At 44.1% G+C, this 16,567-nt stretch overlaps 1 protein-coding gene across 2 annotated transcripts in view; it reads left to right on the top strand.

Moving 5' to 3' along the window:
• PRR12 (proline rich 12) overlaps positions 1-16,567 on the top strand; it is a 110,545-nt gene that overhangs the window by 59,463 nt on the left and 34,515 nt on the right. Inside the window, exons 1-4 of one of the 2 annotated variants that reach the window (XM_088462591.1) lie at positions 1,172-1,236; positions 8,334-8,446; positions 10,335-10,496; positions 12,876-16,480. In XM_088462591.1, the coding sequence (XP_088318717.1) occupies positions 10,400-10,496; positions 12,876-16,480 (3,702 nt within the window). In that variant the 5' untranslated portion in view covers positions 1,172-1,236; positions 8,334-8,446; positions 10,335-10,399. Of the gene's footprint in view, positions 1-1,171; positions 1,237-8,333; positions 8,447-10,334; positions 10,497-12,875; positions 16,481-16,567 lie in introns of those variants that run through there. The other variant, XM_088462590.1, reaches the window with a different exon arrangement.

Raw genomic sequence — 16,567 nt, 5'->3', positions numbered from 1 at the left:
GGTAAACAAATTTCCAGTGGTGTGCTCCAAGAAACTATGATCCTCGGGTCTTTAAGGTTTCTAGAATTCTTGCCTTTCGGATGTTTACTCCTTAATGCAGGGTGTTCTACAAATGCAACCTCCCTTTGTCCCTCCTGTGGCTTGATGGGATTTGTCAGTGGCGCTCCAAGCACTTCAGGAACCTCCATTCGAACCCCTGGAATCAGTGGATGTCAAATGGCTCACTGCGAAGACTCTGTTTCATCTGGTTATAGAATCTGCCCGTACGATATCGGATTTAGGGTTGCTTCATGTCTCTCCCCCTTTTTAATATTTCATTAGGACAGGGCTGTTCTTCGAACACACTCAGGTTTCCTTGCCAAGGTGGTTTCTCGCTTCCACCTGAATGAGGAAATTGTGGTTCTGGTCTTTAATTCACCAGACCTCTCGGCAGATGAGGCCTCTTTGGATGTGGTCCGTGCTCTAAAGATCTACGTGGACCGCAGTGCTTCCGTCCGGAAATCAGACTCCCTCTTTGTGCTATATGGATTCCACAAGAAGAGATGGGCAGCTAACAAACAGACTCTGGCCAGATGGATTCACATGACTATCTCACAGGCTTACACTCAGATGGGCCTTCCTGTGCCGACTATAGTCTCTGCTCATTCTACTCATTCTGTGGGTCCCTTGTGGGCAGCTTGGCGTGGCGCCTCAGCTGAACAGCTATGCTAGGTGGCCACCTGGTCTTCTGTCCACACCTTTCTTAGGTTTTATCCCTTTAATTCATTTGCCTCTCAGGATGCTTCCTTCAGGTTTAGGGTTCCACTATCAGCTGAGGAGCGTTCCCGCCCTTGAACAACTGCTTGGGACATCCCCAATGTCTTCCTGTGGAGCTCTATGGACCTTGAAAAAGAAAAGGAGAGTTATGGTAAAACTTACCTTGGTTAACTCTTTCTTCTAAGTCTTTCTTCGAAGTATAGGTGGGACCTGGGCGACTGGACACCAACTGCAAAGCTTTTCAATCCCAGGAAACTCCGGTCCTTCCCCCTATACCCCGGCCACAGCCTGAGGGCACTTCAGTTTTGTTAACAAGCCCAAGGCAGGATGGGAGAGAAGGAAGACTGGTACACTGAGGAATCCCACTCTCACACAGAGAAGGAAACTAGTTACCAGGAGTAGAAAACCCATAGAAGCTAGGAGCGTCAGGGTGGGTGCCCTGTGGGACCTATGGACTTCGATGAAAGAGAGATAACCAAGGTAAGTTTTACCATAACTCTCCTTTTTTCACTTTATTTTAGTAAAAATAATGTTAATAAATAGAGCCCTTACTGTCATGTGAGAGAGCACCATGAAAGTCCCTCTGTTACAGGTCATACCTTTACTCCCTGTATTTATGAATACCAGATAACTCATTCCTCAGACATTTACAGAACAAGGCTGAATTCCAGCTATCTATTAAAAAAGTACATATTGATATATGTTGAGGCTGTTCCAGACTTGGATTTAATTTGTTTATTTCTTTGTGACATTCTTAATTGAATCTTGTGTTCCTTGTGCTCCTCATTGTCTGGACTAGATTTACTTGTGCTCTACAGTCAGACTGAGCTTGACAATAGAAGATTCCTCACTGGACTATGCTTTGTTCTGCAGCAGACTGTATATTAATAACTATATTCATATAGACAGTAACTTGAGAATGACAAAGAAATCTGGTGCAGAAATGATGTCTGGCCCATGTTAGCCGATATCCGCAGCATGTCATTAGGTGACTGCATCCTGTTGAATAGAGAGTCTTGTTTACACTTCTGATGGTACCAGGAAGTTGTATTATTTTGGAAGCGCTGGCCAGGCTGTTACGCAGATACCGGAGGAAGGGCTGGGTGTAACTTAGAACTGCGTGTGGAAATAATGAGTTGAGAATCCTGAACCAACAGCTGTTTTAGAACTATCTTTGATTTTATATGTTATGGGGGGCATCCACTAGACGATTTTATCCCTGTCCAACCTCTTAACGATTTTCCCTTGAAGTTTCCCTTGAAATATGATCTTCCACTCTGAACAATTTGCAAAGGATTTGCAAAAGATTTGCAAACGATTTGCAAAAGATCTGCAAACGATTTGCAAAAGATCTAACAATAAACTATGTTGTTTTAATCTGTAATTGAGAGCTTTCAGCTATAGTGGGCAGACAGTGGTTCATCGTTTGATCGTTCAGCATGAACGATGTGTAAACGATGTGTAAACGATGTGTAACCGATTTGTAAGCAATCAAGTGAAATTGACCTGCATGTTCAGTCGATGGAGGAGACGATCAAACGACCAGCGGGAGCGCGCATCGTACATCGTTAGAAACAATTACTGCACGATTTGCAAACGATGTTCAAACGATGTTTGAACGATTATCGAACGATTTTGTCATTATCGTTCAATCGTTCAACTTTATCGTCTAGTGGATACCCCCCTTTACAAAAAAAGCAGAATTTGTTATCTGAAGGGATCCCTCTAAAGTAAGGGATTTGTCTCTCTATCTACATATTGTTTTTGAGCTTTGATGATCCTCTAAGATGAGTTTTGGAAATTTAAAGCATTAAAAGCTTCATTTAAAGAGACAGTCCACCCATATTTTTTTTTTATTTGCCTATCATTGGGGAGATGCATTGGAGTTGAAAGTATCATCCACAGAACTGCAGCTCCTTTCGGGAAGAGAACCCAGTGTTCTCCTGCCCCAGTGGAGCTTACAATTTATGCTCACACACATACACACGAGAGTTAATTTTTTTTTTTTTTGGTAGCCAATTAACCCACCAGTATATTTTTGGAGTGTGGGAGGAAATCGGAGTTCGTGTATGAAATCCACGCAAGCACAGGGAGAATATGCAAACATTTAGGGAATCGAACCCACAACCTCAGTGCTATGAGGCAGTAATGCTAACCATTACAACGCAAAGTTTGTATGTCAAATTCCAGTGTCGGAAGTATGCTGTCCAGTGTAACCCTGAGTCTAGTTTTATACTGTGTGATTGGACCAGTGATCATGCAGATCTGAACCATGATTACATACTGTAGCTCTGTTGAAGCCACATATTTAGGATGGTCTCTGATGCAGGTCAAAAAGCAGAGAATGGAGTCATTTGACAAACTGGCAAAGCAAGTCTGTCAGCCTTGGTCGCCCTGTAACTGCTCTGTTAGAGACTTAACTAGCTCCTGACATGGCACACTGCTGCAGAGAGCCTAAAGACTGTACACTGGGAATATATAAGTAACACACTGTAAAGGTCTGTAGCTTCGGCTCCCTCACCTCCAGACCGGAAGTTGGAGACTTTTCACATTACATTTTAGTTGCCGTTCATGACTGCACTCCCACAACACACCCTTATGGTGCGTACACACTGGGCGATTAAAGTGGACGACTGAACGATAACGATATCGTTATCGTTCAGTCGTACACTTTATCGTCCATTTTTAATACAAAAACGATGAACGATAACGACGACGCGCGTTCCCGCGGGTCGTTCGTCATTATCGTTTATCGGGTTAACATGCAGGCCAACCTGACGATGTCGTCAGGTTGCTGCATGTTGGGGAATGGGGGAGAGAGCCCGGCGCTGAACGATATCGTTAATGATAACGTTCAGCGGGTGTGCTCAATGTCATTCAGCACAGCCTGCCGGGGACACACTAGACAATATCGCTCAGGGAGCATAGCGTCTAGTGTGTACGCTCCTTTACTGTACAGTGGCCAAATCTACACGCCCATCTACCCATTCTATCCTTGGTCCTGGCATTGCAAAAAAACTAGGCATGTGCACTGAAGAAAAGTGCAACTTGCAGTGGTCGGAAGACACAAATCGCGTCTAGGTCTGATGCTGCAAAAAGGCCCAAACATTCCAGATATTCCACATCTATTTTTCAGCTCAGTAATACACATCCTTTGACAGACATATTAATTTAAACTTTTGGTATCACATGCCCTTTAATAGAAATATTACTAATACCCATGAGACTCTCCTACACTGAAATAAACCTCCAGGCATGTACGTGTCTCTACTCTACACAGTACCTGTGTATACTGCACTTAGGGAAAGCAATTGCATACAAGTCACTTGACATAATTAGTGACACAGTTTTTAGCGCATCATTTCACTTGTCTGCAGGATATATATTAACACATTTATGTGGTGTCCGTGAGTCTGTATTTTTCTGTGTAACACAAAATGCTGAGTTGTAAAACACATGTGCATCTAATTATATTTTGCTGCGTAAAGAATTGAGCACTATGCACTATACATGTATATATGTGTATATTTATTTATTTATTATTTATTACCAGTTATTTATATAGCGCACACATATTCCGCAGCGCTTTACAGAGAATATTTGGCCATTCACATCAGTCCCTGCCCCAGTGGAGCTTACACTCTATATTCCGTATCACACACACACACATATACACACTAGGGGTAATTTTGCTAGGAGCCAATTAACCTACCAGTATATTTTTGGAGTGTGGGAGGAAACCGGAGTACCCGGAGGAAACCCACGTAAGCACAGGGAGAATATACAAACTCCACACAGTTAGGGCCGTAGTGGGTATCGAACCAACGACCTCAGTGCTGTGAAGCAGTAACGCTAACCATTACACCGTCTGTGCTGCCCATATATATATCTATATAATATATAATCAGGGGCGTTTCTAGAGAGGAGGGGGCCCGTCTGCTTTTTGACCTGCATCAGAGACCATCCTAAATATGTGGCTTCAACAGAGCTACAGTATGTAATCATGGTTCAGATCTGCTTGATCACTGGTCCAATCACACAGTATAAAACTAGACTCAGGGTTACACTGGACAGCATACTTCCGACACTGGAATTTGACATACAAACTTTGCGTTGTAATGGTTAGCATTACTGCCTCATAGCACTGAGGTTGTGGGTTCGATTCCCTAAATGTTTGCATATTCTCCCTGTGCTTGCGTGGGTTTCCTCCAAGTACTCCGATTTCCGCCTACACTCCAAAAATATACTGGTGGGTTAATTGGCTACCAAAAAAAAAAAAAATTAACTCTCGTGTGTATGTGTGTGAGCATAAATTGTAAGCTCCACTGGGGCAGGAGAACACTGGGTTCTCTTCCCGAAAGGAGCTGCAGTTCTGTGGATAATACTTTCAACTCCAATGCATCTCCCCAATGATAGGCAAATAAAAAAAATATGGGTGGACTGTCTCTTTAAATGAAGCTTTAAATTTCCAAAACTCATCTTAGAGGATCATCTCCTCTCTGTCCGGCAGCCAGCACTGCACCTATAGACTCTGAGCACTGGAGTGTGCCCAGAGTGTATAGCGCATGCACAGTTCACCGAGTAAAATGGCAGTGGTGGCCATTTTCCAGTCGTTTTTACAGTGGCAGACACTGGAGCCGACGTGGGACTCAGGAGAGGTAAGTTTTATGGGTGCAGGGTGTGCGGTGTGGGCCCCCCCTGGACCTGCACACCCTGCACCCATTATATATACGCCCCAGATATTGAGATAGATAGATATATACACGCGCGCACACACACGTGAGGTGTTGCATTCTAGTTATCATTTATACAGTACGTTCTATAAAATTATAGGTAGCACATCCGCAAGCCTTTTCTGAAAACAGCATCATCTATGCAAGTATTGGAAAAGATGAAGGTCTGGCTGGCATTTTTGTGCGTGTACAGCATGTTACCTGCCCCCTGACCACCGTGTTTTCCCTGCATTGGACTTTTATAACTCTTTTATATTCTCTATATGGAACCTTAGGGCCATATTCAGTTACAGGCGAAAAGTCGTAATCGGCAAAATAGTTTTGCCTATTGCTGCTTTTCACCTGGTCGGAAGTTCTCTCCAAATTCAATTCCAGACGGATTTCACCTACACAGAAACTCAATGCAATGTAATAGGCGAAAAAGATTTGCAAATTTCACCTATTAGCAGGTGAAAAGAAGTGCAAAATCTTTATTTTGGGGTACAAACGTGGGTAAATGACCCAGAACCCTTGGCAGAGTCCCCCAAAGGCCAAATCTTGAGAGAAAAAAAAAAAAAGTCCACCCCCAAAAAGTACTTTCATTTTTCAGACTAAAAACTGGGGGGACAAGCATAAAAGCTAGTGAAATAGACTTCTGGGGGGTCTGCAAGGATGGGTCAGGTGATTTTGGAATTGCAGGTGCATTTAGCAGGTCCGTTTTTGACATTTTTAAAAAGTTCACTTTAGAGACATAAAAACATGGTAGCACCCATTTTCAAGTACCCCAAATTTGACTGGACTACTTCTGTTCTCCAAACAATACAGCTTTATGCCATTCTTCACCACTTTTGCATAGATGCTAATAAGAAGCTATTTTAAACTACTTAAGTACCCCAAACACTTTTATTAGGGCTACTAGTACACATCTACATTGATTCCCTATGTAAGTGCATCTTTTTTGTGGTACAGACTGATTTCCCCACATCTGAATACTTTCCGCCTGTTCCGCATTCGCCAACTTCCGTTTTCGGTGGTTTGGAATTGAATAGGGCGATAAGCTGGGACAAACACGAAACGTTTTCACCTCCGAAACAGGCAAAGTGGGCAGAAAGTCGGACAGGTGAAACCTTTCCGACTTTTTTCCTCTAATTGAATACGGGCCTTCATTTTTTTTTTTTGAAAGTATATAAAATAGTCTGCAGATTTGCAATAATACATTCATGTAGGCTACTGGCTCCAAAAAATGGTTTTCTTTTTGGCTTCTGCATTTATATTTTGATTATTATTTATATCATGATACACCATGATGTTTTTATTTTGTGTTTTGGTTCTATTTGTATTTGGTTTTTGCAGCTCAAACTTAAGGGGCCTATCCATTACACGACTTTTTGAATGATCCGACCAAAACCAGGAAGTTTTGGTCGCGTTGTTCAGAAAGTCGTCTAATGGATAGAGAAGGCAAGGACTAGCGATGCGCGTGCATGCTGGGTCCTTGCCGACCCCGACTATCATGCTGGTCAACCCGATGACGATCGTCAGGTTCCCTATGTTCCCAGATAGGAGATCGGGATCCTGCACTGAATGACGGTCAGTAAACACCGTTCAGTGCGGGCACGGCACCCAGCGACCTGAAGGACTGAACGCCAGTTTTTCAGGTCGCGTAATGGATAGGCCCCTTTAGACTATAGTGTAACCATAGCTATATGTTATGATAATGTTCAACTGAAAGACTACCAAGTATGTTGGGAGTCTGCAAATGCTTGTAAACGTGGGTGCATCGCTTCTTAAAACATCAATCCCACATAGGTTTTTCTTTGTCCTTTTAATTATGAGGTTATTTTTACACCTGCTTCTGGCCATTTATCATGCCAGGCATACATTATGCAAATGTTATCCTGATCAGGATAATAATTGCATAGTGTATTTCAGCGACCAATCAGCGATGATCGGATAGTCCGACATGAACAATTTTCCAATATTCCCTACTGATGCTATCATTGGTCGGCCGCTGCAGCACATACATGATCGGATCAGTCGGGAATGTTTGGAAGATTTTTCATGCCCGACTATCTGATCATCGTCCGAAATGTCTCCTGTTCCTTCACAGGGGAAGAATGGGGAAATGTTTCCTCCCCAGGGGAGGGATGCAGGTATCCTGTGGCCATACACTGGGAGATATCTCACCATGATATAGGATGGTTTTCAGACTGTCCGATAAATGTCTGTCTGACAGACATTTTATCTGACAATTTATCCACAGCATTTGCTTTCTTCATGAAAATGCTCATTTCCTTTTCAAAATCTCTCTGAGGTGGAGACCAGTTTAGCTGCCAGTCACACAGATACTCTTAGCATGAAATTTGTCAGCAAAGGTGTGGTTGGTGGTGGTGGGGTATTTTACAGAGCTCAGAGGGGCATTTCAAAGTCTGCATGGTCCCTACATCATATGCCATGCAACTGTGGTTGCTGTGGTAGTCAAGTGACAATATAGAAACTACCAAGCATTAATAGCATCCTGAAGAAACCTCCTTATTTTTAGATGCAGTATTTTTTTTTAAGGGAATGATCACTAAAGTATATGTTTAGTGTAACTACTAGTGAAGCAGTTAGAACGAAGAACTACAAGGTTGTTTATTTCTAACACAATTATTGAAAATGTTGGCGCTGTATTTTTATGTTTTCTTCCACAACTGGTCGCCAGGCATTATATGGTGCCTCTTTTTAGGGTAGTGTCATGGATGTCCAGAGATTTCTGCCAATGTTATCAGCGAATGGTTGAGACTGCTGGAAAGCTACTAATAGGACAACCAGAATACTGACCTGAAACTAGCGATGTTAACGTTTCTTTCCTGTTTTTCTTCTCAGCTTGGTCTATGGAAGCTCAAGAGGCTCCCACCCAGAAACGGATATTTTGCACAGACAGGCGTACGCAACACCTCACCCTCTGCAGGGTTACGCTACCAACCACCACCCAGCAGGTAACCTTTACTGTATTATTTGTGGCCTTTCTGATTCTCAATTTACCCCAAATAATTTAGTTTTCTTGATTGATTGTGTCTTTTATCCCCTCACACCACCACAATGGAAAATGTTGAAGATAAGCCTTCCCAAGACCAACGTTGCATATGTTTGAAGTTATGAAAATATTAAGACTAATAATTAGCCAATAATTATTTCTTAAGCAATGTATTGTTGTAAGAGTATAATAGAAGTGGTTTAATAAGGTAACAAGACCTTTATTCAACTCGTACATATACGTATAATTAATATGTCCTTGTTATAGATTATCTTCCCACATAGCCCCCATACTCATTATGGATCAGTACCTCCCAATGGACATGCTTGGCCAGCCGGATCGCTGCTCATCTTGAACATCTGTCCTGCCGTTATCAAAGGCAGTTCACCAAACCCAAACCTGTTTCCGTGACTTCACGTACACCTCAACAAGTTGGCGGTGAATTTCAACTGCTGATGTGCCCTTTAGATGCAGAAATCTGGTCACACTGTGCACCTCAGTGTTTGACCATGTTTCTGCCAGCCATGTATTATCGTGGGGTTCGGTGTTGAATGACCAGGGCGCTATGCGCCCCATCATTATCGGCGCTGCTATCTACAAGATAGCAGCGCCGTTGTGCTTGGCAATGTATGAACGGTCAGTGGCACTGTCGTACCGACAGCTGCAATTATCGACAGCTGCAGCTATCGTTGCCCTGAAACCACAGCAAAGACAGTACTGTTGCTACGGCGACTGCTGGTCTCTGGCCTGCACGCGAGATATCGCGCATGCCCAGTGGAGCCGGCCGGGAAGGGATAGACAGCGCATCAGCACTAGTCTTCACTCCCCCACCCTGGCAGATGAGATGTTACCGAGGCGAGGCACGATCAGTGCCGCTATAATACATCTCCCCCATTATCACAAGTGATAGGCCTTGTTACCTAGCTTATTGAACCTCCTTGTATGTAGTAAGTCAAGTTGGTACCGCAATATAAACAGTTTTTTCCGTGGTTAACCTGGACTTGAAAAATGGTCGCACAGTAAATCTGTGACTAGCGGTTTTTTCCGTACCAACTACTGCCTCAAGGCTAGCCGCGGTGTAACCGTGTGCTGTAACAGCATCAAGCCGAGAGATGTAGTTTGCCGCAACTAAGCCCCGGGTATTGGTAGCACTAAGAAGGATCTCCCGGCTTAAGAGGCAGGCGCTATGCAGTCAGTTGAATAGCTCCAGGCACTTAACCTGGGGGCTACATCCCCGCAAAGAGAAATGAGTTCCCCCAATGGTGTTAAATCAGACTATGAATATAAATAAAATGTTGTTCTAGAACTAGTACTGTAAATGGATGTTTGCTGCATTGTTAAAAATATGCTTTGAGCTACTTATAAATATAAAACCCCTACTCACCAAGTGTGTGTGTGTATATGATAGATCACCTACATCGCTCAGTGTGTGTACCGGCGATTGCATGCCGTTGCTAGCTTGTAGTAGTAAGTTGATGAAGGACGGAACAGTCATCGTTCCGTCGTTCATTAACTCGTTCAAGTGTGGACGGGTAATCCCCGTTCAAAATAATCCATCGCTCCAGTGTGTACCCAGCTTAATACTGTATGTTCCCATTTGTATGAGAATTAGTGGATCCCACCCGACTATATAAGGATGTAGAATGGAGGCTTTGGGCTACAGGAAAGCTTTGTAGGTCTAAGTGTTGGCATAGCAAAGATGTTGATGGTATTAAGACAATGTAGTAGTAGTAGTAGCTTGTTGCGTCCACAGTAGAACACAGGTGGATTTGATGCTTCATTTTAGAGCATTATATGTAGCTGTTGTTTTGTATGATTTAGTAATCTGTGAAATGTTCCTCTGCTCTTAGGATTGTCTGGGTTGTTTGAGACTGGCCTCCACCATGCCAGTAGTGCCAGCCAAGATGCTTCTGTAATGAATCTCATCTCTGCTCTCGAATCTCGAGCTCCTCAGCCTGGACCGTCTGCTTCCTCCCTTCTCTCTCAGTTCCGCACACCGTCATGGCAGACAGGTATTATCTCCAGGGCCGGGGTTTATAATAGTGTCTTCTGCTGAGCTGAATACAAATGACTCATGTTCATTTTAAAGCCGGTGTCCATAGTCTTGTGACCCTACAGTTTTGGCCCATTATCCTTCAGACAACAGGCCAGGGATAATGGGGTAAAACTGCAGATCCCACACACATGCGGTTGCTGGAATCCTGCCACAGTCCTTTTGTAGAGAATAAGCCAGAGATACAATGACACATGTCTCCCCAAGAATTGGCGTAAAGCGAGTGTGATAAGTCGATGCATTAAAACCAATCTTAATATGCGATTTAGGCCAGCTACACACTTGCACGATATCGGCCAAGATGTGGCCAAATCGGTATGTGTAGCGTGTATGCCCGATTTGCATGAACCCGCTGTCGCATTCGATGCACGGCCAATCACACGATATCGCATGTGGTGCCATACATATTAATGAAGGACGGAACAAATAATCGCTCCGTCGTTCATTAAATCGTGTAGTGTGTACCGGCAATCATGCGATGTCCAGGGTAAAAGCAAATCGCCATGAACATCGACACGATTGCTGGTCGTTCAGGTGTGTTCCCACCCTTACTTGCACTAGTAGCAGTAGACAGTAGCAGTAGAATGAATAAGAGAAATGTGCAAATCATATGGTATAATATGTTTCTTTTTTAGAGAAAACCTGTCAACAGTTTGAGCTGTAGATTTTACTTAAGTAGGATAAAATAGAAAACTAGGGGGTCTATGTACTAAATCTTGGAGAGAGTTAAAGGGCTAAATGTAATAGTCTGCGAGCCGGCGCCACTGCGGAAGTACATGTGAGTATGCCCGTATTTTTAAAGCCGCAAGCATGTTAAAGGCTAAACCAGCTTGGTGTATCCTTTAACATGGTTGCTGCTTACATTTAGCCCAAAGTATTAACAAATCGGCTCCTGTAAAATTGCAGTTAGTAGCTGATTGGTTGGTACCTTGTCTCCATCCACTTTGGGGGGTATTCAATTAGGTGCGAGAATAGCAAAAATTTTGCTATTCAATTGGGTGCAGGATTTTACATTTTTTTGGGCGACGGTAGGTTTCTTCTTGAGTGGTGGAAGGTTTTTTTTCTTGCAGCCCCAGAGCACAAACAATTTTTCCTAGAATCCATATTTTTTTGGAATAATGGTCAGGAATTTCCCTAGGACCCCTGCTGCAAACCCACCCCCCTCTCAGACAATGACTAATTAAGCAATTGTGAGTTTCCAATTAGCTTAATAAGTCAGTAATTATTCACCTTCTGAAGCAGCGTCTTCTTCCTCCAGTGTCGGGATTCGGTCTTCTGCAGCAGCGGTGTGTGTAAGTGTTTGTGTGTGATCCCCGGGTGTGTGTAAGCCCTCTGGAGGCAGCAGCAGGGAGAACTAAATCTCCCAGCAGCACCCTCCCCAGTGCAAAGATGGTAGGGGAGATGACCGGGAGCCGCGGAGACCACCGGTTTCTAAGCAGAAAACCCTGCGTGCATTTTTTAAAAATTGGATACCGCATGTACCGGGAGCACACATATCCGTGATAATCCAAAATTGGGTGCAAGGTGCGTGAGGTATTTTGCAGTGAAAACCCCACGCCCAATTTAATACCCCCCTTTATCTCTCTAAAGCTTAGTACATAATAATGTTATTTATATAGCACTTTTCTCCTAATAGGATTCCAAGTTTTGTACATAGACCACTAAATCCACAACATGACTAATATGCTCATTGGCCCGACCAGCATGTAAGTTGCCCAACTAGCTTGCCATCTGTTGTATTTCTAATTAGTGAGGATAGGTTTAAACACTGCTGTATGGTGGTGGAGAGGCAGAGCGTTGCCCAGCTAAGTAAATTACATAATGGAAGATTTCCGGCCTCTTTCTCCAGTGAATAGTGGTGCAGGCACATATTAAATCTCTTAGTTCTGGATCATAGGCCATAGGGAGAAATCTATCAAGCCTTCTATAGAGAACAGATGTCGAATTTAACCATAGCAACCAATCAGCTCATAGATATTTTATGGATCAGAATGTGTTTCATAAAGCTAATTGGTTGCTATAGGCAACTTCTTCACTTGTCCTCTTTAGAAAGTTTGATATATCTCCCCCAAACTCTTTTTTTTTTTTTTTTTTTTAGATGCAAGATCTTGGATGAAGTACCTTCTCAATTATCTAATGTTGTAAAACGTAGAGCACCCTTAATTACGCTGTCTATGATAATATTGTGAAGTACTTCCGCCATAGCAATATGATGCATTCTCTACTATGCATAGGTACCATTTTAATGGAATTGAATTCTAGGCATAATTATATGTACATTGTTCCCTGCATTGTGTCATTCTGATGCACTGTTTTTGTTTTTTGTTTTTTTTTTTAGCCATGCACACACCTGCCCCGGCAGAGCTCTTCATATCTGGGGCCGGTACATTTCCATCATCCTCTGCCCTTTCTGCTTACCAGCACCCAGCATCTTTCAGTGGTAGAAGCTTCCCCGTAACATCTTCATTGACACTTCAAGATGCCACATTCAGCCCAACTTCAAATGGTCTCCTCTCTCCTCATGATCCACTTCTCCATATAAAGTCATCCCAGTCTTCAGTCCCATCATCACTGAGTTTTGATCGACTTGGCAGCACGGTTCTAGGCACTGGACTACCATCTCAGAGCTCAGCCTATCGCAGTGCACAGGAATCGGCTTCACGCCACCTTCCTTCCCAGTTCAACCTGCTATCCTCCTCCCTTGGCCCTTCTGAACAAACATCCCAGCTCTACAACGCTTCTGTGTTCTCAAGTTCTCCAGCCTCTTCAATTGAAAGAGCAATGCCTCGACAAGACAGCGTTATTAAGCACTACCAACGGCCCTCCAGTGCCCAGTCCCAGCTTCCATCAGCTGCAGCTGCTGCCCACTCCCTGCAGCACTATCTAAGCTGTGGGGGTAGTTACCAGCAAATGCCACATCGCTCCAGCTTGTCCTGCAGTCCATTGGGGGACCAGTCACCTGTCAGCAGTGAGAGTTCGCAGCAGAAAAACTCACAAGCACGCCAAGAGCAGTCTCAGAGCTACAGACCAATTATTCAGTCCCCAGGGTATTCGACCTCTTCCTCTTCCAACAAGTCCAAGAGCTACTCGGCTTCTAGACAGACTCCCCGATCTACCGCCACTCCAAAGTGCCAAAGCATTGCAACCACCGGGCAGTCACATAACTATTCCTCCTCCACTCCAAAGCCTAGCTCTGTTATTGCAAGCCAGTCTCAAGCTTACTCTCCAGGGCAGCCGCAGAATCTTCTTTCTATGTCCCAGTCCCAAAACTATTCTGTAACTCAGTCGCAGAACCTTTCAGCTGTTACTCAGTCGCAAGGCTTTACATCTAGCCAAGCCCAAGATTTGACCAGTGGGAGCAAATCCCAAAGCTATACAACTAGCCAGTCGCAAGGCTTGCAGACATGTGTGAGCCAAAATCAAACCTATTCCCCCGAGCAATTGCAAGGGTTGTCATCTGTGGGTCAGATTCCAAGCTATAGTGTCCAAACAGAGTCTCATGTGTCTGCCAGCCAGGCTCCTAGTTATGTTCCTGCTCATTCTCAAGGTATGCCAACTGCCAGTCCCTCCCTCAGCTACAGTACTGGCCATTCTCCAGCCATGTATTCATCTGTTAGCCATTCCCAAAATTTATCAGATTCCAGTCCCTCTCAGATAATTCGTCCTCTACAGTCCCCTACGTCAAGTCGATCTCAAAGCGTAGCCTCTCCTGGACAGTCTCAGAAATATTTGACTTCAGTGCTTTCACCTTCATTCATGCAAGCTTCCCATTCGCAAAGCTATCAAAACTCCCAGTCTAGTCTAGAAAGAACACCCTCCTACAGCAAACCAAAATCCGATTCTGACCTTCTCTCCACGGAAAGGACAGATGATGAAGACTTCCTCATCCAGCACCTGTTGCAGTCACAAAGTCCTCCCCGAGTCTCCTCTGAAAGCCTAGTGGAGTGTGAGGAAAGATCGAGTAAATCAATGGGCTATGAAATGAGCAAAACAGAGGAGAGGTATCACCTTCAAAGTGTTATAAGGACTAATTCAAACTTGGACAACCAAGGGTTGGAGTTGTCTTTACAGAGCTTAAAAGACAAGAAAAAAAGTGATCGCCATAAAGAATATTCTAACACAAGGTCAACTCCAGAGTCTCTAGGAACATCTGTTGTTCATTATAGTCACCAGACAGGTCCCATGGATTCCTTCACTCAGGACATCAAAAAGTCAGTAGACCATCTACCACACATGGACACCTCAAATAAAGACTTAAACTCTGCTCATTCGTACATGCAAAAGACTCCCGAGCATGCGTCGCAAGCTCACAGAATGGTGGCCGAGAGTCAGTCTATGGAAACTCACAACATGCTCCAAAGCCAGCAAGGTACTCCAATGATGATGGATAACTCTCCTGATCTGCCACTGTCTCTTACCCACCAGCCAACCACTCAACAGTCACAACTCCTGCAATCTGTTCTCACTCATACCCAGAGTCAGCTGCAGGCACATCAGAGAAAAGTACAGTCATCAATGGATGTACACCTTTTGGAACCGCAGAGGATCCAAGCTGAAGCACAATCCCCACAGTTACAAATGCAGCTGCAGTCGCAGGCATTGGAAGCCCATTTACAGTCGCAGCAAATGCATGTTCGCTCACAGTCTATGGAGGTACACTCACGTTCCCAATCAATAGAGGCACAGCTGATGGATTCCCACCAGATGCAAACAGACCAACAATCCCCTCAGCTCCAGGCACAACTTCAGTCAGAGCGCATGCAAGCAGAGATGCAGCCCGAGAGGATGCAAGCTTCCCTTCAATCTGAGGGCATGGAGGTACTTCCTCAGAATGATGCCATGCAGGCATTATCCCGGTCTCAAGAAATGCAGGACTTTCTGGAACCTGACTTGAACTTGGAATCACACTTGGGACAGACTGGTTCTGTGCAGGGTCAGCAACACCTAATGTCTGATGCCGGGGACCCCATGCGTTTAGATCCAGAGTCCTCCTCCCAGCAGGTTCCTCAAACGCAGATGGAGCCTAAGGATCAGTTTGACAGCCCGAGTCCTCAAGGATCAAAGCAGCGGTTTGTTCCGCTGACGTCTATCTGCTTTCCTGATTCGCTTTTGCAAGATGAGGAGAGAAGTTTTTTTCCCGGAATGGAGGATATGTTCTGTCAACCTCCTTGTGGAAATGATGAGTTCCCCAAGTCGAGTTGTGGTGATGATGGTTCTCAAAGCATGGACAGAAATGAGGCCATGAAAAACAGCTATGAGATGATGCAGTCTAGCCAAGGTTATGCAGGTTACTGCACCAATGAAAGTAATGACAATCAACAAAATGTTCACTTAGGTCTGGACTCTGTTTCTGTAAAGCATGAGTTGCCATCTACTGTCAACACAGAACAATTAGGACTAATTCAGTCTAGTCATGGCCAGCAATCATCAGAAGTGAAACCTGGCCTAACCTCACCCATCTTCTGTTCTTCCAAACCCAAAAAACTTCTCAAGACATCATCTTTCCACCTGCTGAAGAAGAGAGAACCCTCTTTCCAGCCTCCTAAGAAAAACTATGCTCAGGAGTATGAGTTTGAAGATGATGAAGACAAGGAGGATGTCCCTGCTGATATCAGATTGAACAGTCGCAGATTACCTGATCTTCTCCCAGATCTTATCTCTAGCTGTCGTACTCGGCCTAACATAAGCCCAATGGGTGATATTGACTTCTGTCCACCCAATAACATGGATGGACCAAAGAGACGTGGCCGGAAGCCCACAAAACCTAAAAGAGAGGGCCCTCCAAGGCCCAGAGGACGACCAAGGATCAGACCTCTGGTAGAACCACATGTTTTAGGTCATGATGGTATTAGAAAGCCCCGTGGAAGAGGTAGAGGGAGAGGCAGGAGAATAGCAGATGAGGGAAGGGAAAGTATGCCAATGGAGCCCCTGAAACCACTAAAGGTATGTGGAGTGTTTTTCCACAAAATGTAAATAGAAATTTGCAAATAAAAAAAAAAACATTAGCAGAAGTGACTATCAAAAAATGCT

Source organism: Taudactylus pleione, unplaced genomic scaffold, assembly GCF_031769625.1.
Source record: "Taudactylus pleione unplaced genomic scaffold, aTauple2 ptg000051l, whole genome shotgun sequence".
In the NCBI taxonomy this organism is placed as follows: Eukaryota; Metazoa; Chordata; class Amphibia; order Anura; family Myobatrachidae; genus Taudactylus; species Taudactylus pleione.
The sequence above is the reverse complement of the archived record's forward strand: the minus strand, read 5'-3'. Positions and strand labels throughout refer to the sequence as shown.